At 43.3% G+C, this 25,051-nt stretch overlaps 1 protein-coding gene across 1 annotated transcript; it reads left to right on the top strand.

Annotated features, from left to right (window-relative positions):
- The first annotated feature begins 933 nt into the window (after positions 1–933).
- Positions 934–24,952, top strand: LOC117054489 (protein mono-ADP-ribosyltransferase PARP14-like). The gene is made up of 19 exons (XM_033163371.1): positions 934–1,240; positions 3,797–3,936; positions 4,683–4,716; positions 4,919–5,116; positions 6,508–6,777; positions 8,076–8,312; positions 9,752–12,018; positions 12,632–12,862; positions 13,473–13,694; positions 15,364–15,445; positions 16,621–16,770; positions 17,731–17,793; positions 18,896–19,063; positions 19,958–20,179; positions 20,277–20,858; positions 21,188–21,199; positions 21,579–21,712; positions 22,059–22,233; positions 24,530–24,952. Exons 1-19 carry the CDS (start codon positions 1,045–1,047, stop codon positions 24,817–24,819), a joined length of 5,673 nt encoding a protein of 1,890 aa, XP_033019262.1. The 5' UTR covers positions 934–1,044; the 3' UTR covers positions 24,820–24,952.
- The last annotated feature ends 99 nt before the right edge of the window (positions 24,953–25,051 follow it).

The raw sequence follows: 25,051 nt of genomic DNA on the forward strand, positions 1-25,051 counted from the left end.
GGTTCAAAACTGAAAATTTGGCAAGATTATTGCACTCTATGCATTTAACTAGAATAGATTATTTCACCTGACCTTTCAGGCTGGAATCCTATATCCTCTTGACCAATGACACAGCACAATATTTAGTAAAACAAAATCGCTCTTAATAAAGTGCTTTTCTTAAAAAAAAAAAAAAAAAGGCACTACCACATGATAAATGAAAGCTCCATCAGATTAGGCAAGGAATAGCTTTGGATCTCCTTCAAATTTTCCTCTTCTTCAGAAGGCTCACAACAAACAGTAGTCTGAAATCTCTGACGCCACCTGGGACTTTCCAAACTGAATTATTTGCATTTCCTCATTCGGCCTCCCAGCGAGCTAACGCTCCGCAGAGATAAAACAGCGGACGCACATCCACTGAACAGTTAGTTCAAGGATGTCGATGAAGTTTGAATTGTCCCCGTATCTTTTCCCAGAAGAATAATCTGATTCTAGAGATACACTTACACGGGAGCAAGTCCTATTGCATTCCGTGGGACGTACTTCTAAGTAGACATGATTGGCAGATATCACTGAGCGTTTTTTTAGAAATGGATGATTATCGGTTTCGCTCCGCCCCGTTGTAGTCCCCCCCCCCCGGTTATTCTGTTAATAAGGACTGTTCAGATAAAAAGACAGGATGTTCGAAAGTTTAGGTAAAACGGTAAAGTAGATTAAGATAATGCTTAATCTCCAAAATAAAAGGAGCCGAGGCTCCTCAAGTCTACTAGAAAAAGGAGCGTCCCCCTTGTAGATCCTTTACGACGTTATTTAGTATGTGCGCTCTGCATACGTCCAGATGCCCCCTCTCCCTTAAGATAACGCGAAACTTTTCACAAGTCAGCTGGGACGCGAGAAACAGCTTCTACGAAGGCTGAGCTGTCTCTGCTCAGAGCAAAAGGGGAAGGCTTGAAACAGAAGGGAGGGGTTATAGTGGAAACGAAAATCGAAAGTAAAACGAGGCTGCTGCTCTTTTTTTTTTGCATTTGAGCGAGAAACTGCTTCTAAGCTCAGCCATTTCCCAAGATGGCTGAGAGGGAGGAGGTCTACGTTTTCCCGGTCTTGGTGGAAGCGAATTGGGGCTGCAAGGTTTCCAAAAGTCTGAAGAACAAGCTTTTGCTCTACTTCCAGAGTTCGAAGAGATCAGGAGGAGGAGAGTGCAAGATCCGCGTGGAAGCCGGCAAGGAGCAGCGGGTAGTGGTGTATTTCGCAGAGGAAGAAGGTGGGTTGGGAGGAGCTTGTTTGGTTCTCGACTTTGTAGACAAAATATGGGAGGAAATCAAGATGTTTATTGGGGAAAGGAAATGAATGAATCAATCCCCATCGTGGGACGGTGCTTTGTGGGTGTAGAAATCCGTCTGATAGGGCGCTGCGTAGTATGCGTCTACTCAGAAGTAAGCTTCAGTGGAAGTGTTTTCTGTAACAAATAATACGCTTGGCGTTCCTTTACTTTTACGTGTCCACTGCCTGCGCCCGCTGATTGAGGATGGTTCACCTTAAAAGGAGTTTTGATGACTCATTGCGAAAGATGAACATTCTTCGACTTTGTTTTAGTTAATAAACAAGTCGCCAAGTTTTAGAAGAAACTTGCAGCGGAAATTGAGAGAATAGCAGCAACCCCAAGCACAGTTTAAAAAAAAAAAAAAGTGAGGAAGAAAAACTAGGAGGCAAACAGATACCAGTACATGGTAGCAGGGGCGTTCCTAGCCCCTTGGCTGCCCCGGGGTGGGAAGCCACGAGGCACCCCTGGGGGTGGGGGCATCGCGGCGTGTGCGTGCGTCATGATGTCATGACGTACGAACACGCGACGCCCCGCCCCCGGGGGATGCCGGGCGGGGGCTTCGAGACTATCTGCAGCTCGCAGAGGCTCCCGAAGCGGCGGCCCGGCATCCCCGGGGGCGGGGCATCGCGGTGTGTGCGTCATGACACACGCATACGCGGTGACGCCCCGCCCCCGGGGGATGCCGGGCCGCCACTTCGGGAGCCTCTGCGGGCTGCAAAGAGCCCCGAAGCCGCAGCCTGGCACCCCTTTCTGCTACAGCAGCGGCTTCGGGGCTCTTTGTTGCCCGCAGAGGCTCCCAAAGCCCCCGCCCGGGCCCTCTCGGGGGAGCGCAAGTGGGGCAGGGAGAGGGGCAGGTCAGCGAATAGGGGTGTCACCCCTCTTCGCTGGCCCGCCCCTCTCCTTGCCCCGGCTCCGCAAGCCAGCCAGCGGCGCGGAAAACCGCTGGAGGGCGGGGGCTATTTTCGGCGCTGCCGGGGCAGAGCCGCAGGGGCGGCCAGCGAGGGGGGTGACACCCCGACTCGCTGGCGGCCCCTGCGGCTCCACCCCGGCAGTGCCGAAAATAGCCTTAAAAGAATTTTTTTTAAAAAAAGCCCAGTGGGCGGGGCCGCCCCCGATGTGTCACCCCCAGCAGGGGCGCTGCCCGGGGCCCCCCGCCCCCTCCGCCCCCCCTACGACGCCCCTGCATGGTAGAGTAAGCTTAAACATGCTTACAGGGGCGTAATTCCATTGTTCTTAATGGGGCTTCTGTGTAGACATCTATAGGTTTGCATCGAAGGAGAAGCTGAATTTTTTGTTTGCTTGCATGTTCTATTTGTGATTGCTTCTCAGCTTTCTTTTCCAGGAATTCCATAAATGTTCAGTTTCACTTCTGGTTTCTAAACTCGGGACCCTCTTACAAGCTAGTTCTTTGCTTATGGCTAGCAGTATTCACTTCTTAAAACTGAAATAAATATAAAATGTAGTATTTCATAGTGAGGGGTGCAGCCCCTCATTTTACTAACAATACTGTATAAGGCTGTTTACAGCCTCCCATTTACTCTGCATCCTGAGGTTTCCCTCCCCTAATTTGGGAAGAGGTGCAGCCACTGTCCTGATGTTTCTTACGATATGCTACATTTTATATTTATTTATTTATTTCATAACATGTACATTGCTTGATTGTAAAAAACACACACCTTCAAAGTGGTTTACAAAATATATAGCAGTAAAATCAAGAAAAAAACACAACTCTACTACAAAAATTAAAATACCACAATAGATTACAATTACCTCAACTGTTGATTTACCTCAGCATCATTTGGATGTTTTTCTTCCCAAACCAGCTTCAATCTGAATTGAGAAAAAGAACAGCATAGCTGCAGCTGTGTCTACACAGCAGTGTAACTCAGTGCTATTTATTTGAGTTGCATGGAGTTTGTGGCTTTGGGTTAAGGCAAATAAATGCATCTAAACTTCCTTTCCCCAGTTTAAAATACTGGTACTCAGATTTCTAAGATGTGCCATTGAACAGCATGTATCAGGATTATGTACCTCCCATTTATTTCTGCTAAGATTCCCATCAGAAAACCTCTACCAGTCAGAAGCCTGGTTCTCAGACAAGCTTAATCATGGTTAAGTGTGAACAAGTAAGTGTGTGGGTATTTTGGCTTAGCATTGTGTCTGAATGTTGCCTTGCTCCAGGTAAATCTGACCTGTAGTCAGTGCTTGTTCTGTGGCTTATGACTCATGGTTTGTCTGAAGGAGACGACCCATGAGCCTGGGTTTGGATGTAATCCTGATGCAATCCATGGCTTGCAGGATTGGGGAAGAAGCAAATCACCTGCCATTTCCCCTCTTGAATGCCCATGTAATTGCTTGCTCACAGTTTGACTTTGATTTATATGTGGATTAGGTGGACCATTGGTCTGACAGTACGAGGTGGTTTGTGATGGTATCCTAAGGCTACAAGCTCAGGTTACTTTGATATAATGATGGCTTTCCTGATTTTTGTTTTAGTGAGGCAAAGAGTCCTTAACATGAACAACCATGAACTTGATGTGCCTGAAAAAAAGAAATTAAAGCTGGCCGTCTCCTTGCCTCCAGAGGAAGCAGCAGCAGTTGACGATGAGTCCCGGCAAGAACCAAATGCAAGTCAGGTAAATGTCACATGCAGTTCTGCTCTGGAACTATTGTATAGCCAAAAATCTATTTTGCCACTCTGCATTCTGGTCCCCTTAGTAGTGAATTTGCACTTGGGAAATACAGTGTATATTGCATCTTCCATGCAGAAGCAATTCCAGTAGCTACAGAGGCTGAAATGTGACACAGTGATGGAGACCATGACTAAGAAGGGATGTATTTGTTGAGGGTCCCCAAGTAATGTGATGTTCAAACTCTGTACCTGAGAACTCTAGGATTCCCTGGAAGCTTATCAAGAGTTCTGTGAATATCAGGAGTAGCAGAAAAGTTTCCTGAAATGTAGCTTGTGTTCCCACTACTGTCCTTTGGTTTTAGGGATGCATTGGGTGCATTATCGGTTGGTTGGGGTGATAGTGAGGCTCAGCAGGCCTTGCAAATGCCCTGTGTAAACTCTAGGCCCTAGAATATGTCCCGAAATTTATCAACATCGAGTCAGTATGGAAAGGGTTCTCTGAAGTGTGGGATATTAAAGCAGCAGCTTTAAATCATATCCATACTTACTCAAAAGTGAGACATGCTCCCAGGCAGGTGTGTAGAGCACATGTCTAAGGCTGACATTCTGTGTTTTCAACACACGTGGGTTTCTTGGGTTGGTAGGACAGACCACATGGAAGAATATTTCATTGTGTGAACTCATTTTTTTAGTCTGTGCCTCTGGGCAGAGTGTCTACTTTCTGATGCCTTACTTTTGTCTTGCTTTCAGAAGCCTGTTACAGCTGAAGAACCCAAAGATCTGGGTAAGTTACTTAAAAAAATATCCTGGGAAGCAACAATGAGATACTTTTTGCTTTTATACAAGCCTTGTAAGTATGCTTCTTTCTGGGAAAGAATATTCAAAATCTGCTATTTGGAGAACTTTTCTTTTTTTAAATTGGGATGGGTTTTGCTGGTTTGTAGTCAGTGTAGGAAACGTTGTCTTTCTTTGCCTTTTGATTCCAGAATTTCCAAAATATGTGCCAGAAAAGTTGGTGACCCAGGAGGAATTCAATGAAGTGGTAGTGATGCCTGTGGGGAACGAAGTTGAGCTGGAGACTGTAGAGATGTACTTCGAAAGTAAGAAGCACTCTGGCGGGGGCCCCATCAAGTCCTGCATTAAAGATGGAGAACAATTCATCATCACCTTTGCAAACAAAGAAGGTATCTTTAGACAGGGCTAGTTATATATATATATTACAATGGATGGGGAACCTCAGACCCATGAGCCAAACGTGCCCCTCGGTCTTGGACTTTCCCAGATCACTTCCTCTCCCCAGGCCATTTTTGGTTGGCTACAGAACAAAGGAATAAATTGCCTCTACTCCCCTGCTCACTTTTGCCTCTGGTCCTGCTCGCCCCTGCAGTGTGCTTTATGTGGGGCTGTCCTTGAAGACTACTTGGAAGCTTCAATTGTTCCTATATTGCCGGGACTAGATGACCCTCTGGATCCCTTCCAACTCTACAATTCTGTGAAAACACAGCAGCCAGGTTACTGGCTGGAATTCCATTTAGATCTCATAACCCTTGTTTTAGAACAGCTACACTGGTTGCCAGTTCATTTCTGGGTTCAAGTCAAGGTGTTAGTCTTTAAAGCCCTAAAAGACTTGGTCCTCAAATACCTGAAAGACTGCCTCCTTCTCTACAGACCCTATTGGGTGCTAAATTTGACAAAGGGAAACCTCCTGGTTGTTCTACCACCCTCAGAATTTCACGCCAGCAGTGGTGGCCTGGGAGAGGGCATTCTTGGTGGTGGCCCCTAAGTTGTTGAACTCCCCACAGAGGTGTACCTGGCACCACCATTCTGGCAAATGCTGAAGATTCACTTTTTTACCCTGGCTTTTGACACTTGAGATGCATATTTGTAGGGCTCACTTTATTTTCAGTTTATAATATAGTCGTACCTTGGAAGTTGAACAGAATCCGTTCCAGAAGTCGGTTTGACTTCCAAAACGTACGGAAACCAAAACACGGTTTCTGATTGGCTGCAGGAATCGGAAGCCCCGTCAGACGTTTGACTCCCAAAAGAACATTCGCAAACCGGAACAGTCACTTCCGGGTTTGCGGCGTTTGGGAGCCAAAACGTTTGAGAACTAAGCTGTTTGAAAACCAAGGTACAACTGTACTGTATTTCAGTTGTTGTGATATGCCTTGAGATCTTAAGTGGAAGGGCTGGTAATAAATTATAATAGTAATAACAACAACATTGATATTTTATGTAACCTGCCCTGGGCTCAACAGGCTACTAGTATGAATAATGAATAAATTAAGCAAGTGTTTATTCTCCATTTTAAACCATCACCTACCATAAGCCTTGGTGATGAGAGGGTGTGAGGATACAATAACCAACTTAAATATTTTCTCCACATGCTGGGCCAGAAGCTTGAAATAGGATCTTGAGTTGAAGGAGCATGGTGTGAGGAGGCAGGGAATGTGTACACATCTAGAATATGCCGACACTGTCCAGAATAATAAGGCTTTTCTTGTGGGTGATGTTATGTTCGGGTATCTGGAATATGAGGTGGTTGTTATTCTTTGTGCTTCTTTCCAACTAGATGCTCAGGAAGTTTTGAAAAGAGAGAGTCATGTAGTAAATAAAACTGCACTTCAAGTCAGACAGTCCCAGCAGGAGGCTGCCCAAGCTGTGTCACAAACGTCGGCTTCTCTCGCTGTTGTTCAGAACGATTTGCAAGAGGCCGTAGACGAATGCATGCTAGTTCTGTTGGTAGAGAACATCAGTGGCTTATCAGAATCGGACAAGGATTTCACTGTGGAAATTTTGCCAGAGCTCAGTGCTGCAGTACTCCGTTTCATCAAGCCTATTGGTAAGAGAGAGAATGGAGCCAGGCAATTGGAAAAGGAAAGGAAAATAGATTTCTACTCAGCGTTGAACTTGTTGCAACTTGCCCCATAGTGTTAAACTTAGGAATAGGGCACAGGTGGACCTCTAGATGTATCTGGTCTCTATAAGTCCCTTCAACCCCAGCCAGGGATTATGGGAGCTGCAGTCCAGTAATATCTAGAGGGCCACAGGTTCCCCATCCCTAGCTGAAGTGATGGTGCTCTGGTAATGGCAAGCCCTTGAGAGTATCCCTTCTAAAATTGAGCAAATGTCTAAAACCTTTGCTTTGTTCAAGTATGCGGGTTCCCTCCTGAGACACTGCTTGCCACCTGCCATGTTTAGAAATACTTGTATTAAAAATAATGTCCTAAAATTTATCTACCACCACCTAATGTACCGGTGCACCTTTTTCTGTTCGAAAGCTTTAAAAAATTGTGTTTAGCCCAGGCCTTCCAAGCTTTTAGCCCCGCAGATGTTGCTGAACTACATTCCCATTGTCCCTGGCTGTTGTACATGCTTGCTGGAGCTGAGCAACATCTGAAGTGCCAAATGTTCCCCACCCTTGAACTCACCGATGCATTGGTTGAATGTTATAGCTCCTGATGTGATGCTTCTGAATGCATGTGTTTGCTTGGCAACTCCTGGATTGAGAGCCAGTGTGGTGTAGTGGTTAAGAGCGGTAGATTCATAATCTGGTGAACCAGGTTCACGTCCCCGCTCCTCTATGTGCAGCTGCTGGGTGACCTTGGGCTAGTCACACTTCCCTGAAATCTCTCAGCCCCACTCACCTCACAGAGTGTTTGTTGTGGGGGAGGAAGGGAAAGGAGAATGTTAGCCGCTGACTACTTCAGGTAGTGATAAAGCGGGATATCAAATCCAAACTCCTCTTCTTCTGTCTGTATGACAAGAGTTGTGCCATACTAGGTATATCAAGAAGACACATGGTCTTTCTTTTGGATAGCATTAATTTTGCCATCACAAAGGCAGCAGTGGAGGGAGAGGTTCTATCACTGCAGTCATCCTGGCTGTATGAACAGAAGGGTAATTGAAGCAAGATATAGCAAGTCTAATAAGAATTGTTCCTTGGGGATGTGAATTTGGAACAAGAATGAGATACAAGAAGAGGAGATGGGGAAGACAAGGTGAAATCCTGTGCAGTGGAGAGAAATAATGGGAATAGATTGAAGATGTGAGTGACTGCACCTTGGGGCAGCTTGGTTAATACTCAGTACACATAGTTAATTGTGTTGCTTACTGCTATTTCTTTAAATTATCTTTTAGAAATAGACCAATTTATCAAAGACTTCAATCAGTACCATAGGGCTATGCAATTACACATTTCTGCACGTTCTCTGGAGGTGACAAAAAGCATTCTGGTAGAAGACATCCCGCCAGGCATCTCTAGGGACTTCATCATTGTCTATTTTGAAAGCAAGAAGCATGGAGGTGGACTAGTGTCAGATGTCAACTACCTTCAGGAAGAGAATTCAGCTGTGGTTACTTTTCAGGATAGCAAAGGTAATTTGTACTATTAGATAAGGTGGGCTCATGATCTTGGATTATTGCAAAAAGCAGGGTAATAATCATTGGGTTCAATGTATTTTGGTGGTAATCAGGTGGCTTGTAGGCAGAAGGTAGGAAGAACAAGAAAACATCAACTTGCCTAGCTTTCTGACTTTTGGGAAGAGAATGAAGTACAATTTGCAGCAAGAGTCCCCAAGTACCAAAATACAAACATCAGAAAAAACCAACAAATTTAAAAATATATTTGTAATGTATTCAAGAAGCTTATGAAAAAAGTAAATAAACATTAATACAAATGGGACAATTAACAACACACCATGGAACAACTGGTTACGGATCTGTTTTTATGAATAAGTCATTTTCACATATGTCCCAATAATCTTAAAATCTTGGGAAGAGTGTTCAACAAATTGCTCGTGCATCAACAGCAGAATAAGTCTCTTAACTGAGCAGCTTTCTTGTATATAACAGCCTATTAATGTCATGGTATGGACAAATAAAATACTTGAGTACATTGAAGGTACAATATATTTTCATATTTGTGGGTCTTTCTGTTTTTGTAATTCTTAGAAGAGAAAAGTTTGCCATGCTGACATTGGCTGTGGTCATGCATCTCACTAAGCCATGGTTTGTTTCATGAATTTTCTCTCATGATCAAATAAGCCACAGTCTTGTTTCTCCAACCTCTTTTGCAATGAGGTTTGAGAGGCTCTTCTAGGTCTCTGCTGAATATAATACAGGAAAACAGCCAGAGTTGCCAAGGTGGCCTGTCCATGCAAAAGCCACTAAGCCCTATTGAATGCTTCTGAGTAAACATGCCTAGGATTGCATTGTAATAATTTATCCTAGGCTATACTGTATTAGTTTGTGGAACTGATGTATTAGGAGAAATGCAGCTCATCCCTTGAGTTTAGTCTTGAGTGTAGTCATTTTGATTGCAAAACGGGGGCACAAAACAAAATACAACCCTCTGCTTTGGAAACTGCACCAGTTTTAGTTTGAGAGAACCTGGAGAACGTAGGAAATTTGAAAGCAATGGCGATGAGGGTGTTGGCAGGGCTGGTGGAGGAAAGCAGGCTGGAATGGTGTACTGACACAGCTAGGTGTGGCTGAAGGAACAAGCAGGTGGATATTTGACCCTTCTGACAGAAATCAGAAATCTTCCAGAAAGTGAAATGGTCACAGGGAAGGCAACTGGAAGTGATCCTGAGCAGTCTTGGCATCTGAAGGAGGGAAGAGAAACCCTCTGGCCATGTGGGGTGATGATTAGATTACAATATTGATCTGTGTCCAAGTCTAATGTAGTGTGGAGGGGGCTATGCAGTGCAGAGCACAGTAAGTGTTGGGTAGCGTGGAGGGAGTCGCACGCTAATCCGAACTTGATCATGTTGTATTTATGGTAGTCGTGTCTCTTCTTTCTCTCTTTTTTAAAGATGTAACTACCATCTTGAAGCGGAAGCATGATTTTAACAGGGTGCCAGTTCTTGTTCATCCATACTATGCCTCTTTGGGAGCAGCTCTCTATGGGAAAGAGAGACCACAAATTAGGATGCCGGACCCAACCAGACTGCCAATAGATCCCTACCACTGGCAATTTTTACAGCAGAATCCACAGGGACTTCAGGAAATCAGCCATGCAATGGCAGGTTGCTATTGTGAGGTTGAGTGGCCTGCTAGGCATTGTTCACACCCAGAAATTACCCTGCGTCCTTCTCTTGCCTTATCTAAGCAGAAAAGCTTCCTGGTCAAGACCTGGCAAGAAAATGTTTCTACCTGTTTGACACAGTTCCTGTCTAAGCAGAAGGTTGCCAAGTGTGTATTGAATGCTGAAGTCTGGGAAGCCATAAGAAACAACATAGTAAAAGATGACATTTGGATCTTGCCCGATATTGCAAAGGGGATAGTTGTCTTGGTTGGGGCACCAGAACCTGTCACGTGCTTGGAGAAAGAAATGCAGGTGCTCATTGAAAAAGCTGCTAAAAAGATTGAAAGAGAGAAGCAAACAATAGAGGAAACTCTTCCTGTTGTTGCTGGAAAATACACTATTTTAAACAATACTGGACTACAGGTTAGTATCCACATGGAGTACCCAGATCTAAAGATTGCATATGATGCTTCCAAAGGGCTTATAACTCTGCATGGTGTAGCTGCTGAAGTTTTTAAAATAAAAAGCGACATCTTGGAAGGGATATCCCGCATGGACCAACGATATGTTGATATTCATCCTTACATTGTTCTTTTTATGCAACATGTAGATAATGAACATCTATCACAACTCTTATTTTGGTCCAAAAAGATCAATGCATTCTATGAGCTTGATGTGGAGGCAGTTCTACTGATTGGGGCAGCTCGCCAGGACCTTCAAAGGGCTGAGGAAGAAATGAAGACGAAGTTGACCTGCAAATGTGTTGAACTGGAGGACAACTCGATTCTCAGAAAGAGAGAGTGGAAAGAACTGACCAACAGTTTGTGCAAGATTGTGCAACTGAATAATTGTTCAAGTGAAACCATCAGAATTCAGGAGATGGAGGATCAAATAGTGATTGCAGGCTATTTCGAAGATGTAGACAGAGCCTATCAGAAGATCTTTGATTTTGTCGACAGAAACACGAAAATACAAAAAACCATCGTGACTAAATCTACAGCAGTTACAATGTATGTGAAAGAGGAGAAGCGTAATACTTGGCTTAGCTTGGAGCGGCGAGGCATAACAATCCGTTTTGGCACGCAGGCAAATCGTAGGCTGATTTCCCTGGAAGGACCCCGGGTAGAAGTCCTGAAGGGACTTGAGCTCTTTCAAAACACCCTGTCCTCTCTGTATTGTACTAAAATGGTAATGCATAAACCAGGAGCCAAAGAATTCTTCAAGGAACAAGAACATTTATATGTTGCCGGTGCCAGACAACAATTTAACTGTTTGATCAGGATTCAGGAAAGCTCGGAAGAAAGTGAAGAGGAGGGCAGAGATGTGAATAGACCTGAAGAAAAGAGACTGCCAAGCTGTGAAGTTAAGCTAAAAGATGGCACCGTAGTAGCAGTTCATAAGGGTGACTTGACCCGTTACTCGGTTGATGTTGTGGTCAATGCATCCAATGAAGACCTGAAGCACATTGGTGGCCTTGCAGGAGCGCTATTAAAAGCAGCTGGCTCACAGCTACAAAGTGAGTGCGATGACCTAGTCAGGAAGCATGGATGTTTGAAGCCTGGCCAGGCTGTTAGAACAGGTGCTTGTAATCTACCATGTAAAGAATTGATACATGCAGTTGGGCCGAGGTGGAACAGTTCAGAAAAAGACAAATGTACCCAACAGTTAAAGGAAGCTGTGAAGCAAAGCTTAAACCTGGCAGAAACACATAACCATCGCTCCATAGCCATCCCTGCCATAAGCTCTGGGATTTTTGGATTTCCATTAGAAGAGTGTGCCCATACCATTGTAACATCCATTAAGGAACACTTGGAAGAATCCCGTGGGAGTGGCTGCCTAAAAGAGATACTCCTTGTAGACTCTAACGAAAATACTGTTCGGGCACTGTCAGAAGCCTTGAATGAAATATTCACAGACAGATTACTGCCACCTAAGTCTTCCTTAACCTCCAAAACTAAGAGCCACACTGCAAAGAGTAGGAGAGAACCTCAAGAAGTAACTACGGCTGAAGGTGTGAAAATAGTACTACAGAAAATGGGAATTGAAGACTCCACAGTAAGTTGTTGCAGTTTTTTCAAGCTTCTTTTTTTAAATAGTGTGGAGTGGACTAAATGGTCAATGCAATTAAAATAAAAACTGCTTCAGTGCAGTTAGTTAGAAAAGCACAAAGGTGAAAAAACGAAGGAGATTGTAGAATCATAGAATCAAAGAATTGTGAATTTGGAAGGGACTTTTCTGTTCTTAGTGACCTGCACAGTAGCATTGTGTCTGCTGCAATATGTACAAATTGAAGCTTGTTTACACCATTGTTGGCCTAGGTGCCACAGAGTAAAATTACAGAATCTACACAAACGTCTTCTTTCCCATCCCCTACAATAGTTAATGGCTTTTGCAACTTCTAGATTTTGAGTGTGTGTGTTCTTAATTATATTTAAAGCTGGTAGAGCTCTTTTGCAGCTTCTAACATTTTCCCTCTTGTGTTGGAAGTCCAAGAACATCTGGAGGGTTGCAAGTTTTTCATCTCTGCACGGATGGGCAGGCAGATAAGTGGGACCCCACTTTACTGCGGTGGGGTCGCTGTGGTGGCATTGGCAACGATGGCTGGGCTGGTGTCCCCTGCCATCATGTGCTATTCCTGGCTTGTCTTTTCCCCTTTTTCCTTTTTCAGGCGAATGTAATTGTCAACAGCGTTTCCAGAGACCTGGAGCTGGACAAAGGCCCGCTCTCCAAGGCTCTGCTTGCCCGAGCAGGAATCGAACTCCAGGAGCAATTAACCAAAGAAGGCCAAGGAAAGGACATCAAAGAGGGATGTGTGTTGAAAACACATGGCTATGCTCTGGGTTGCTTTCATGTGCTGCATGCCCATTTGCCTTCTTGGAATCAGGGTAAAAAATCTAAGGTATGGCTTCTATACTACGGTCCAATGCAGTGGTGGCTGGTTCCCATTGGGAATGCTGGGGCAGAATGTGGGCAAGCCGACAGAAAGGAGCTGGAGCCAATGGCAGGCTGAGCCCACCCTCCGCCTGCTGGGTTCTACAAGGGCAGCACTAAAGCTGAAAAGGAGGAAACTTGACAGGTGGTGCCACTAGGGGCTGCTTGTGAGGGAGAAGGCAGGCAGGTGGGGAGCTGGCTGCAAGCAGACTGAGGTTGGAGGGCACTGCCGCCATTTCCCCCAATGGACCAGCTTCCACTAGTCAAGTGTTCAGAAAAACTGACCGGAGATGTGTTATGCTCCAATTTCAGTTGGATAGCTGCCTTCAGCCCATCCAGATTTAGATGTTTTTCATCTTGCTGGTTTGGGGAAGTTTGGCAGTGACCCATTCAACTCACACGCATTTCCTTTTATCTGGATTAATCCAGCTGTGCTGGCTGTCTTGGAAAGAGCTTGCATTCGTACAACTAATTTGGTTTATCTTGGGAACCATTTAATTGCAGATATCTAGATGATGCCACCTGTCAAGAAACGCTTAAACTGCAGGTTCTAAAATGTTTCCTTTTCCGGCCTCCAGATCCTGGGAGAGATTGTTGAAGAATGTCTGGAAACCACTGAGCAGCTTGCTCTGAATTCCATCGCGATCCCAGCCATTGGGACGGGTAACTTACTATTTCCCAAGCAGTTTGTTGCTAAAGTGATGTTCGACGAGGTGTTCAAATTCAGTCGGAAAGCAAATCCCCGCTCTCTTAAAGAAGTTCATTTTGTTCTGCATCCGAGTGATACAGGTACCATCAAGGTAACTATCTCTTTTGCAGCATCCCTTTTGTTAAAGACAGCTATTCGATATTAAAGATAGCTTTAGAAGATCCTAAGTGTTTCAAGAGCAGTCTCCCCCCCCCCGTCAGATCTAGCATGTCCCTCAAAATATGAAGCTTCTCCTTATTGTATGGCCAATGTGTTATCTTGCTCCTATATTGTACATTAACACATGGACAGTGAGGCAGAAAAGCTGGTTGGGACAATCTGCATCAATGAAATTACTGCATCAGTGCAAGGAAAAAAAATCCTCTTCCAGTTTGATGATATTCTCTAACATCATCCTACCTGTTCTACTTTTCTCAACAAGGTGTTATAGGCTAGATCACAAATACTCAAGTGCCACATAGAAATGTGACCCCCTGCCCACCAAATGCGTTTTTTGTGGCTTCTTCTCCTTAGATGGGTGTAACCAATGCAGTGTCCTCGTGATGTTGTTGGACTCCAACTCCCATCAGCCCCAGCCATCATGACCAATGGTTAGGGATGATGAGAGTTGTAGTCCAATAACATCTGAAGAACAGCACATGAGCTACTCTTGTCCTAGAAAAATGGAGGGAAGGAGAATTTCACTCAAACTGCAGGATAGCCTTTGTCAACTGGTGCCCTTCAGATAATTTGGACCACAACTGATTGGAGCTGTAGTTCAGAACATCTGGACAACACCAGGTTGGCAGAGGCAGCTGTCAGAAAACATAGCAAATTTAATGTCAGTTATTTCTCAGTGCTAGATTGGTTGGGAAGTGAAACAAATGGGCACTGAAGCTATGCAACCTGCTTTTCTGGACCATTTGATCCCCTCTTGTTTAGTGTTAGATGCTACAAAAGAATGCAGCCCATGTCTTGTGTATTGTCAAAAACGGGTCTTGCTTGAATAGTATTTGCAAACAATTTTTTCTGCTTTACGAAAGCTGGTTCTTTTGCACCATAAATCACTGGAAAGGAACCTCTGGCTCACTGGTGTAAATTAATCCTAGCACGTGTCCCAGTTTTGCCTATTATGAAGTCTCTTTCTCCAATCCACCCCCTGCCTGATGTCAGGTAAAGATGCAGCTTCAAAGGAATAGTTGTGCTCCTGATCGTTCCTTGGCAAGTGGGGCTTGTGTGCATTGCCTTTTGAGTTTTGACACCAAATGGGAGTTTCTGATCAGGAACTCTGTGGAGTGTAGCCAAGTCCTGCAGAAAGCAGGCACTGCAGTAATTTCAAGCCCTGCTGGGAAGGGTTACCCTCCTGAGGAGAGCTGTTCCCTGCAGGGGTTGAGGTTGCTGTCATAGCTGATCATCAGTGACTGATAGCAAGTTATCAAATGTGCATATGTTTATTTGGCACAATATTTTTGCTTCTGCTAGTCATGCAGACGACAAGAATGCATTAAACACACACCGAGTCCTACTCACCTTCATGAAAGAGACTTAAACTTTAGAGGCAATGCCGATACTCTTTCAAACCTCTCATCTAAACAGTTAAAAGGTAAACATGGCTTCATAATTTCAACAGAATGACTGCAAAGGCAGTGATGTTCCAGAAGAAATACCACATGACATCCCTCTTGTCTCTTTTCCTGATAATGTGTTCATTATAACGAAACCCTAAAAGCCTCCTTGAAGTTTTAGCCTGTTTTTATTGTGGATTTTTTCCCCTCCTCTAGGCATTTACAGATGAATTAAACAACAGGCTGAATCCCAGCCAAACAAATATAGTACCTGACAGTTCCCAACAGCTAGGTCAAGGTAAATCTTGTTGTTTTCAGAAAATCCCACCAGCCCCTGCAAAAACAAAAGGCAAAACGTTTGGAGCTTGACCCAGAAATATTGGGAATTCTGGCATCTCCTAATGAGGAAGAAAAGCTGAAAGAACTGAGGAAAGCTGTAGAAAATATTTGAAGGTTTCCATGTAGAATAAGGGAGAAGATGAGCCAATATATATTTATTCTCTCTACATAGACCAGTATCCAAATAGCAGCAGAGCTAGTTCTGTGACGCCAAATGTATGTGCATATTTTTCTTTGAACAAGAGTCCCCTATTTTTCTTTGAACAAGAGCCATGTGACAGACTGCATTTTGAAATGGGATGATCAAAAAGTAGTTTTGTGATACGTCATGGGGATAGCCTTCAGAACAGGAAAAGCTCACAGGTTCCACTGGGCTACTTACAAGCATCTTGTGTGACCCGAAAGCAGCTCTTTGGAATCCTGGTCCATGACTAGCAGTGAAGTTAGTCCCAATAAGCAGTGTGAAAAGTAAACTCAGGTAGCAGTGAGTCTTGTGCTTGCTAGGTATCCAGCCCTCCGCTTTTCTCTTACGGCATGGCTTGTGAGAAGCCACCTTCTGTTTCAAACTAATCATTTTATGCTCAGACTGGGAAAACTCCATCTTTTGCCCAGTGTGGATTCTAGCAAAAGAAATAAAAATGATTTTATTTGTCAGGGACTGGATGCTTTCAACCTCTTCCTTCGCTGTATTAGGGGCAGAGAAGGGGAAAATGGGACTGCGTGTGCCTGAGGCTTGGTGTTGCTCATTCATGACCAGGGATGGCAATGTGGTGCCTTCCAGATGTTGTTGGACTTCAACTTTTACCAGCTGCAGCCAACATGGGCATTGGGATGGTGGGTTTTGTAGTTCAACCACACCTGGAGGGCACTGCATTGCTTACCCCTGTGCTATGACTATGCCTACTTTTGAAAAGCTCCAGTGTCTAGTGGGGACCAAATTGGGTTCAATCTGTGCTGCTTTTATTCAATTCAACGTTCTGACTGGGGTGAAAGCTTTATTAAAACGATGAATTGAGCACAAAGAGTCATCTCCTGAAAAGCATTGGGTGCATACGTAAATATCCTACAGCTAAATGCTTCGGAGAAGGGGAGCCAAATATATAGACACGTATCTCCCTTTTTTCCCCTTTACAGTTTCCTTTGGGAGTATTTCATCGCCAAAGTCTGGAGTTCATAAAATGCAGATTGGCTCAGTTATGTTGCAGGTGGAATGTGGAGATATCACCCAAGAAACCACAGATGCTATAGTGAACGTAACGAATACCACGTTTGATCTTAAAGTTGGTATGTTACAAAACCTATGAGGTCATTCCCTGGAACCAGTCTGTCTGTAATTGGTATATATGCCTGGGTGTACTCCCTCCAACCTCACCATTCCAGTATTGATAAGCGAGTGCCTTATTTGTAGCTGTGTGTCTTAATTCAGTTGAAAGGAATGATGTTCGTTCTAGTTTCGGAATAAAGTCCCATAGCTGGCAGAGGCATGTGATACACTTTCTACAGAACTATGCCTTCCACTGCAATATTGGAGGTTGGGGGGTTGTAATTAACATACTTGTGGTCGAGAAGTCATATTCCACGCACACTCTGTTCTCCACACAGCTGTGTGTTGTACAGAAAAAGAACCAACTGTGTATGCTTTGACATCAATAGAAAGCCTCAGCCATTCTGTTCTCAGGGATCCCATAGAGGTGGGAAAATTGCCCTGGGATTTCCTGAGCTTTCCTACCCCAGTATAGCTTGGTCTTCAGTATCATTCTGCCAAGTGATAGGGATTTTACAAAGCATCAGATGTGTAATAAAATGCTTGTCTCTATATGAGCAGTAGAGAGCTGAACCACAAAGCAGAGCCTTGACTTCGCTTCTAGTTCCTCACCAGGCACCTGATTGTTATTTATCATGGGAATGTTCCTTTTATACTGAATTCAGTTATGCATGCATGTATGCAACATTCATAGGAACTTAGTTAAGGCTATACAGTGGTACCTCGGGTTACATCCGCTTCAGGTTGCGTTTTTTTGGTTTACGAATCCCGCAAACCCGGAAGTGAATTTCGGCACATGGACGCTTCTGCGCATGTCTGCGGGTTACGTACTTTTCGGGGTGCGAACGGCACCCAGGAATGGATCGGGTACATAACTCGAGGTACCACTGTATGTGCATGTATCCTTTGCTGTATGTGGGATGTTAATCTTTACTGGTAATCTTATTTTCTCAGAGAAATATAATTTTTATTTATTTAAGGTGTCTCCAAAGCAATTCTGGAAGGAGCTGGACCAGGGATGGAACAGGAATGTGCTCAACTAGGTACAAACCTACTTTTTACATAAGCAGGGGTGGGTTTGGTTCTCCTCTCCACCGCTGCCCAGCACTGGTGGTCAGTAGTGAATGCCAACAACTTTCTTGATCTTTGAAGCATGAGTAGTTACAGGCCAGTGAAACATATTAAATGCTGTTTATGCCCGAAGATAACTGAGAGTGACTGTTGTTCATTTGCTGCTTTGCACTTCCCTGCTTCTTAATTGATCCTTAACAAGTTATTGGATCTTAACTGTATACAGCCAGTGCAAAAGTAGTGTCTGTGATTTGGCAGGAAATTGCATGTTGGTCATCCACATGGCTATGAAGTGTCCCATGCCATTTAGCTGCAGAAGGTAATGTTAGCCATCTGTAAGTAGGAGCCTTGTCTTCTTCCTTCTGAATGGGCTGTTGCTCAGTGGTCCCATCAACTTTGGCTGGTCTTGGTAGCCAATAACTTCTCCAAGTAATCATTGGGTTCTGCTTCCTGCTTCACACAGGCAAACTTAAGTGTGTTCTCCTTTTTGTCCCTGAGGGATTCTGAGTTGTGCAGGGAACTTTTGCATCTGTGGAGACTGCCTGCTGCAGAGATTCCTCCTTATTTTGTGAGGGACCAGGAGAATTGTCATGGTCTTGTGGGTGGGGCTAAATGTACAGCCCTGCTATAACCTCTTCAGTCCTCAGTGGGCTGAAAGGCTTCACAAAATAGTTCTTGCATACCTGGAGACATAAATGTCTCCCTCTTAAACAGAACTGCATTGATTGTCAGTTTATCAGTGGTATAAAGTGCAAGCAGTGAGGGGAGGCCCCGCTTGCCTAGAGGGCATGGGAAGCAGCACAGAAAATTGGATACTTGGGTTGTTTCCAACACCCTACCTGGTGTGAATGTTGTTGAGGGCAAAACAGCATCTGCCCCAGAGATGAAATATTGCCACTTAAGGACTGGAAGAACAGGATATCTTTGGAACAAAATTGTGGAAGGATATGGGAGCTCTGTGCACGCAAAAATTGTATGGAAAGGCTTTTAAGATGGAAGGCATATACTCCTGAGTAGAGGCTGCCTTGTTTGTTCCACAACAAATCACTCTTCCCCCTCCCTTATTTCTTTCAGCCACTCAGCCTCACAACAATCTCATATGCACGCAAGCAGGAAACCTGAGGTGTAAAAATGTAATCCACCTTGTGGCCCAAGAAGATACCAAGGCACAAGTCTCCAAAGCTCTCTCGGAATGTGAACAAAGGCAATTTTCCTCTATTGCCTTTCCTGCAATTGGGACAGGTCTGTATCCCTCAGGCCTTGAGGGAAAACAATGGTGTAGCAGTAAGTGGGCGGCATAATTGAACTTCCAGTGGTGCTAATGGTGGTGGCTCAGGTTTTTTATTTTTTATTCAGCAGAATGTAGGCACTGCTCAATTGCAACAAAACTACTAAGTGGTTTACAAAATAGTCCTATATGGCACTCCTGTACTAAATAAGAAACATGGGGAAGGTTAAGATCGTTAACACTGCTGCTCCACTCCTCATCAGCCCTGCCCCCACACCCTCCTTCAGTGTTTTTGCCTGGCTGGGATATTATTTTGAACTCGTGATAATGGTTCTTGCCTGCTGGGTGTGTGCATTATAGAGGTGTGTGCATTATGTGTATGTATGTTTGGGTAATACAGTATTGTACAAAGGCCTTTCTGTGTCTAAAAATATAAGCGCTGCTTCTTTATCATTTCTTTTTTCTAAGAGTTTGATTATGTTTATAATGTTCCTTATATTACTCCTCATCTGTTGGTCCAGTGAGAAGCCTGTTTGGTCTTCACGTATGTATGTTTTCAGAGTTTCTTTCATTCTTTTTGCCAAAATAGCCGAAACAAGTTTATAATCATTGTTTAATAGTGAGATGGGCCTGAAGTCTGTATCTCTTTCTCAGATTTGGAACTTAGTGTTGTGAACGCCTTCTTCCAAGTTTTGGGTGTGCTGTCTCCTTCTGGGGCTCCATTCATTACTTCATTCAGTGGAGGAATTATGATTTCTTGAATTTTTTTATAATGGGTAGATATGAGTCCTGGCGATTTCCCTATTTTTGCTTGTTGTATGCCAGTAGTTACCTTTTCCGTTGATATTGGTTCATTAAGATAGTTTATTTGTTCCATTGTTAGTCCAGAATTTTTATTATTATTGCAGGTCAAGCAAAACGTGACCCAGCTGTAGTGGCCGATGATATGATAGATGCTATAGTAGACTTCACAAGTCAAACACCTTCTCCACAGGTGAAGATTATTAAAATAATAATTTTCCAGCCAAATCTTCTAAGTATTTTTTTTGCAAGTATGCAAAGAAAAGAAGCTGCACCAAGCAAGCACGGTGACACATCCTCGCCAAAATCTTTTTTTGATAGAGTATTAAGTAAGTAGACTGCTTCTATATGTGTAGAATTTCTTGGCTGCAGATGCATTAAGTAGTTAAAAGCATAACCTGTCCCTGAATTGATGTTCTGTTGCAGATTTCTTTACCTTCAAAAAATCCCCTGAGGGAGCTAAACCTACAATACCTTTGGAGAGAACAGTAGAGCCAACCATTTTTCAGATCTGTGGTGATAGCCGGAAGAACGTGGAAGAGGCAGAATCTTGGATTAAGGGTCTGATTTTAAAGGGCCAGTATGAAACGGTTGTCTCAGATAAATGGATCTCATATTTTGGAGAAAGCGAATATGAAAAACTGAGAGCTCTTCAGCAGCAGCTGCATGTTGCTTTTAGGCTAGAGGATAAAGATTCTTCTCCTTCCCTCCGTATTGTTGGCATAACCAAAGATGTCTTGACAGCCAGCTCGGTAATTAAAAGCATGGTCCAAAGCATGGAGGAGCAGTCAAAGGCAGATATTCTCAGCAACTTTGTAGAGTGGCAGTATGAAGACAATGGGAAATACAAAGCCTTTGATAGCCTGACAAATATGCACTTAGAATCTGCAACACACCAGCTTGAAATAACCATAAGGAACAAATGGTACAAAGTGGACCCAAGTAAACAGTGTGCAGTGGATTACCAGGGGAGAAGCATTACCCTTCGCCGTGTATCAAAAGCTGAAAGTAAGCTTCTAAGGCATGTTCTGTCCCTTGTATTCTCTGTCCCTCACACACAAACACACACTTGTGCATATCCAACATTTTTGCCTAGTAAAGCTCTGAAGGAGATATGCCTTGAGTCCAGATTAAACCTCAACTTCCTTTCTGCTGGCAACCTTCCTGGGCATTTGCTTATATTAAAAGTTGCCTGCTGTGTATTGCAATTTATTAAGTGTAGTTTCACAGATGGCATGGTGCTGCATGGGTCTTTTTCTCCTCCTCCTCCTCATTTAGAAATTGAGTTAATGGCTGAAAAACTTTTATTTTAGCTGAGGCCTGCATAGAGCAAATAGCTAACTTGTTCAGTCAGACCACACTGCTCTAAGTCAGCTGCCCAGGAGTTGGCCTTCTCCTGAGTCATACATAGCTGTCTCTCCTAAAGGAGTCAGATGTGGGCTTTCAGGCCTGTCTGTCTCGCCCTTAGGAATCTACCGGTACCTAGGCCAAACTCCTTCCCAACCCTGTTCTGTGTTCTCCTCAAGTGATTTTGCCTAGCTGGAACAGGTGCACAAACCGTGATAATGACTCACCAATTTAAAATGACAACTGATGGCAATGCCACTCAAAATACTAGCTTGAAACCTCAAACTTAAAGTTCATAACGAAACTGAAAAGTGTCCTGAAATAGGCTTGTATGTCCTTAGTCATGACACTAACAGCACCATGTTCATTACACAGGTAAAGTGGACTTACCTGAACAGTGGGAAGACATGGGGCAAGCGCATCTCAAAATAGTGGAGCTCAAACCAGAAATGGAGGAATATCAAACTGTGAAGGCGATGTTTCTCCAGACTTGCAGAGTATTTACTATTGAAAAGGTAAAAACATTATTTTCAAAGTCTTGTTTGTTTTTTCTGTGGGGTCCCTCCTTCCATTGTACACAGCTTATACCAAGGGCTCCTCTAGACATGTTTTATATATATATATATATTCATGATGGACCTAAACACAACAGCATTCTCTCCACTTGCGGTTTCTAGAAGCTGCTATTCAGAAGCATTTCTGCCTACGACCATTTAGCACTTGTGCTACTGGAAAGCAGTAGCTAGTATTGGGTTGATTCACCCTAAGGGTCCAAATCTGTTCCTTTGTTCAAGTAATTTGAAAATTTTATTCCCAGTGATGATACTGGTTGTTATCGGTGCTCTGTCTTTTTACTTGTAGATTGAGAGGATCCAAAATCCCTACAAATGGCAGCAGTACCAAATAAAAAAGAAGGAGATGGATGACAAAAATGGCCATACAAATAACGAGAAGCTCCTTTTTCATGGAACAGCTTTTTCATCGATAAAGCTCATAAATGATTACGGGTTTAATCGAAGTTATGCAGGAATGCATGGTTAGTTGATTATCAAAGTGTGGCTTTTGTATGAATGGCTAGTGACTCTTCATGTGCCAAACACATTATTCTCTCATGTTTCTATGTATGGGGTTAAAAAGAGAGTGATTGTTGTGCATCAATGTTTGCAGAAACATATACCGGTACTGTCATTTCAGCATTTACAATACGCAATTTTTATACCTTCCCCATCTGTGATTATTATTTTTATTTATTTTTATTTAATTTTATTAGTCATTTACTAAAAGTGCTTTGATGCAAGTATGGCATCAAAAGAATAACATGACATTATAAACTAAAAATGTTCATCTTGCAGTATTGTAAAAAGGACAAATTGTACCCCACCCCGCTGCAGTGTGTCTGATTATGTCTCTATTATAAAAGAGGAGAAAATGTATAAGTACCGTATTTTTCGCTCCATAAGACGCACTTTTTTCCTCCTAAAAAGTAAGGGGAAATACCTGTGTGTCTTATGGAGCGAATGGTGGTCCCTGGAGCCGAATTGCCCAGGGGCCAAAAGCAGATTGTGCCTTTTATTTTACAAAGGGAAAAGGGAGTGTTGAAAGGACCCCGCTCAGCAACTGATCAGCAAGAGATCGGGAGAGAGATAAGAGTTCCGGCTCCCTTTCAGCCCCGCCCTCCTTTGTTGAATGTGCTGCAGAGGGAGGTTGTTTGTTTCCCCAGGACATGTGACTGGCTGATTAGATTATCTGTCTGGAAACAGTAGAAACAGCTCCCTTTCCTTAAGATTTTTCAGAAATGTGAGTTAAACCCCATAAAAATGGGGCTTTTCCTCTTTGCTTTTCCCCCTTTGCAAAAGGAGCTTTGCTTTTCCCCCTTTGCAAAAAAAAGCTGCAAAACCTTTAGCTGATCCTCAAAAAAAGGCCTTTTGCCTTTGCAAAACAGTTGCAAAACTTCTAGCTGGTCCTAAAAAAACCCCAAAAAACCAGGGCTTTTAGAGGAGGAAAACCAGAAAAATATTTTCTTTCTTGTTTCCTTCTCTAAAAATGAGGTGCGCCCTATGGTCCGGTGCGTCCTATGGAGCGAAAAATACGGTATTCCCTTTCACTGGTTAGTTTACGGCTGAAAAGAAAAACTGCAGCTGCTTGAAACTGTTTTTGTATACAGTTCATTACAAATTTGGCTGCAAACTGTTTATTGCTATTCATTGATTAGGAAGGACTCTTCTCATTCTCAGAGGCTCTCAGAATTTTTGGCTGAGCCTTTATTGCCTGACAAGAGTTAAGTGTAATAGTGTTCCCAAGGCAAGTGGAGGCTGCATTGGATAGTAGATTTACTCCTATTTTACATTAGATTTTCTAAGAATTTTGTCATGCCCAAATAGTGCAAGGGTAACTTTTTGCTTTTTAAGGATCTGAGCTGCTTGCTCAGAAGCAAGGTAAAAAGCCTTTCCTTTTCAACAGAGCTCTCTGCTGCAAACAACAGAGAACCTACATAAACAACGCTGACACCAAACCCTACTCATATGAAGCAAAAAAGAAACATCGTCACCCCACCCCACCTATCTCCCCATCCCACCCACCTCCCCCCTTTTTTTCTAATGTCTCAACAACACTGATTTGTGAAAATGTTATATGGAAAAATACGAGAGACATTGTACTACCTTTGAAAATCTTTAATAAAAATATTTTTAAAAAAACAAAAACAGAGCTCTCTGCAGTACCAGGACAGCTTAGAAACAAGGAGGAGATGGTTCCTCTGCCTTCTTTCTGAGCCTCTGCAGAAACAGTGCCTTGCAGAAAGGCAGGAAAAAGCTGCCCCACCCTGTCCCACTTCCCTTAGATGGGTAAATGGCAAGCACAATTGATGGCTTTATTCCCAAGGTGCATGATCCGAACTCTGCTCACGTGGCAGAGCTTAGTTTTGCAAGAGCATCTTGGTATCCAGGCTAGAAGCCACACTCGAGAGTTTTGTTTATCCCTCTCTCTGGTGAGAGGCAAGTATTTTCTAATTGGGGTGGGGTGGGGGGAGGCAATGTAGGAAAGTTGTGTTGCTAGTGTGTACAGAAAGAAAGCACAGGCAATAGACAAGGTTGAACCTTGGAATGAGAAAAGCACACCCTTAGGCAGACCTGCCATCTAAAAAAACCCCTATTGTTAGCAGCATCACTGCAATGACATCTTGTAGTCTGCTAATAGGAAAAGGAAACTCCCCCAGATAAGTGTCTGTTAAACTGTTGCTACTGATGTGTGTGTTGCTGGGGCCTTTCAAGAGTGAAAGGATAATGGTACTTCGCAATTACTGCTTGCTTTAAACTTTTCCTTTATCTTTACAGCTGCAGCATATGGAAATGGAACCTATTTTGCTGTAAATGCCCAGTATTCTGCCTCTGATACTTATTCAAAACCAGAAGCTGATGGGAAAAAGTACATGTACCTTGCTCGAGTACTCACCGGAGAATATTGCCCTGGAGCGCAAGGATTAGTTGTCCCCAAACCCAAAAATGCAGCCGATCCCACTGTTCTCTTTGACAGTGTGACTGATAATGTTTCTAAACCTTCCCTGTTTGTCATTTTCAATGATATCCAGGCGTATCCAGAATATCTAATCACTTTTAAGAAGTAAACTGTTCTCTATCTTGCACTTGCCCTGATGAAAAGAAGTGCCTTTTGTTATGTAGTAGCATGCTGATACTTTATTACCTATACATAAATGGATCTGATTATGAAATAAAATGTTGATTTGGACTACTTGCTGAATATTGTTTTTTTTAAAAAAAATTAATTCTTGAAGTGGAAAGCGTGTTTGAAACTGGGATAAACAATGGGCAATTGATTAGGAAAGGTATAAATAAGTT

The sequence above is a fragment of the Lacerta agilis genome, chromosome 1 (genome assembly GCF_009819535.1).
Source record: "Lacerta agilis isolate rLacAgi1 chromosome 1, rLacAgi1.pri, whole genome shotgun sequence".
Classification (NCBI taxonomy): Eukaryota; Metazoa; Chordata; class Lepidosauria; order Squamata; family Lacertidae; genus Lacerta; species Lacerta agilis.

Excerpts from the sequence above, each read along its gene's own strand:
- LOC117054489 (XM_033163371.1), top strand. The coding sequence starts at position 1,045 with ATGGCTGAGAGGGAGGAGGTCTACGTTTTCCCGGTCTTGGTGGAAGCG. Across the intron at positions 1,241-3,796 it reads GTATTTCGCAGAGGAAGAAG|TGAGGCAAAGAGTCCTTAAC; the intron begins GTGGGTTGGGAG and ends TTTTTGTTTTAG. Across the intron at positions 20,180-20,276 it reads TTTTTTTGATAGAGTATTAA|ATTTCTTTACCTTCAAAAAA; the intron begins GTAAGTAGACTG and ends GTTCTGTTGCAG.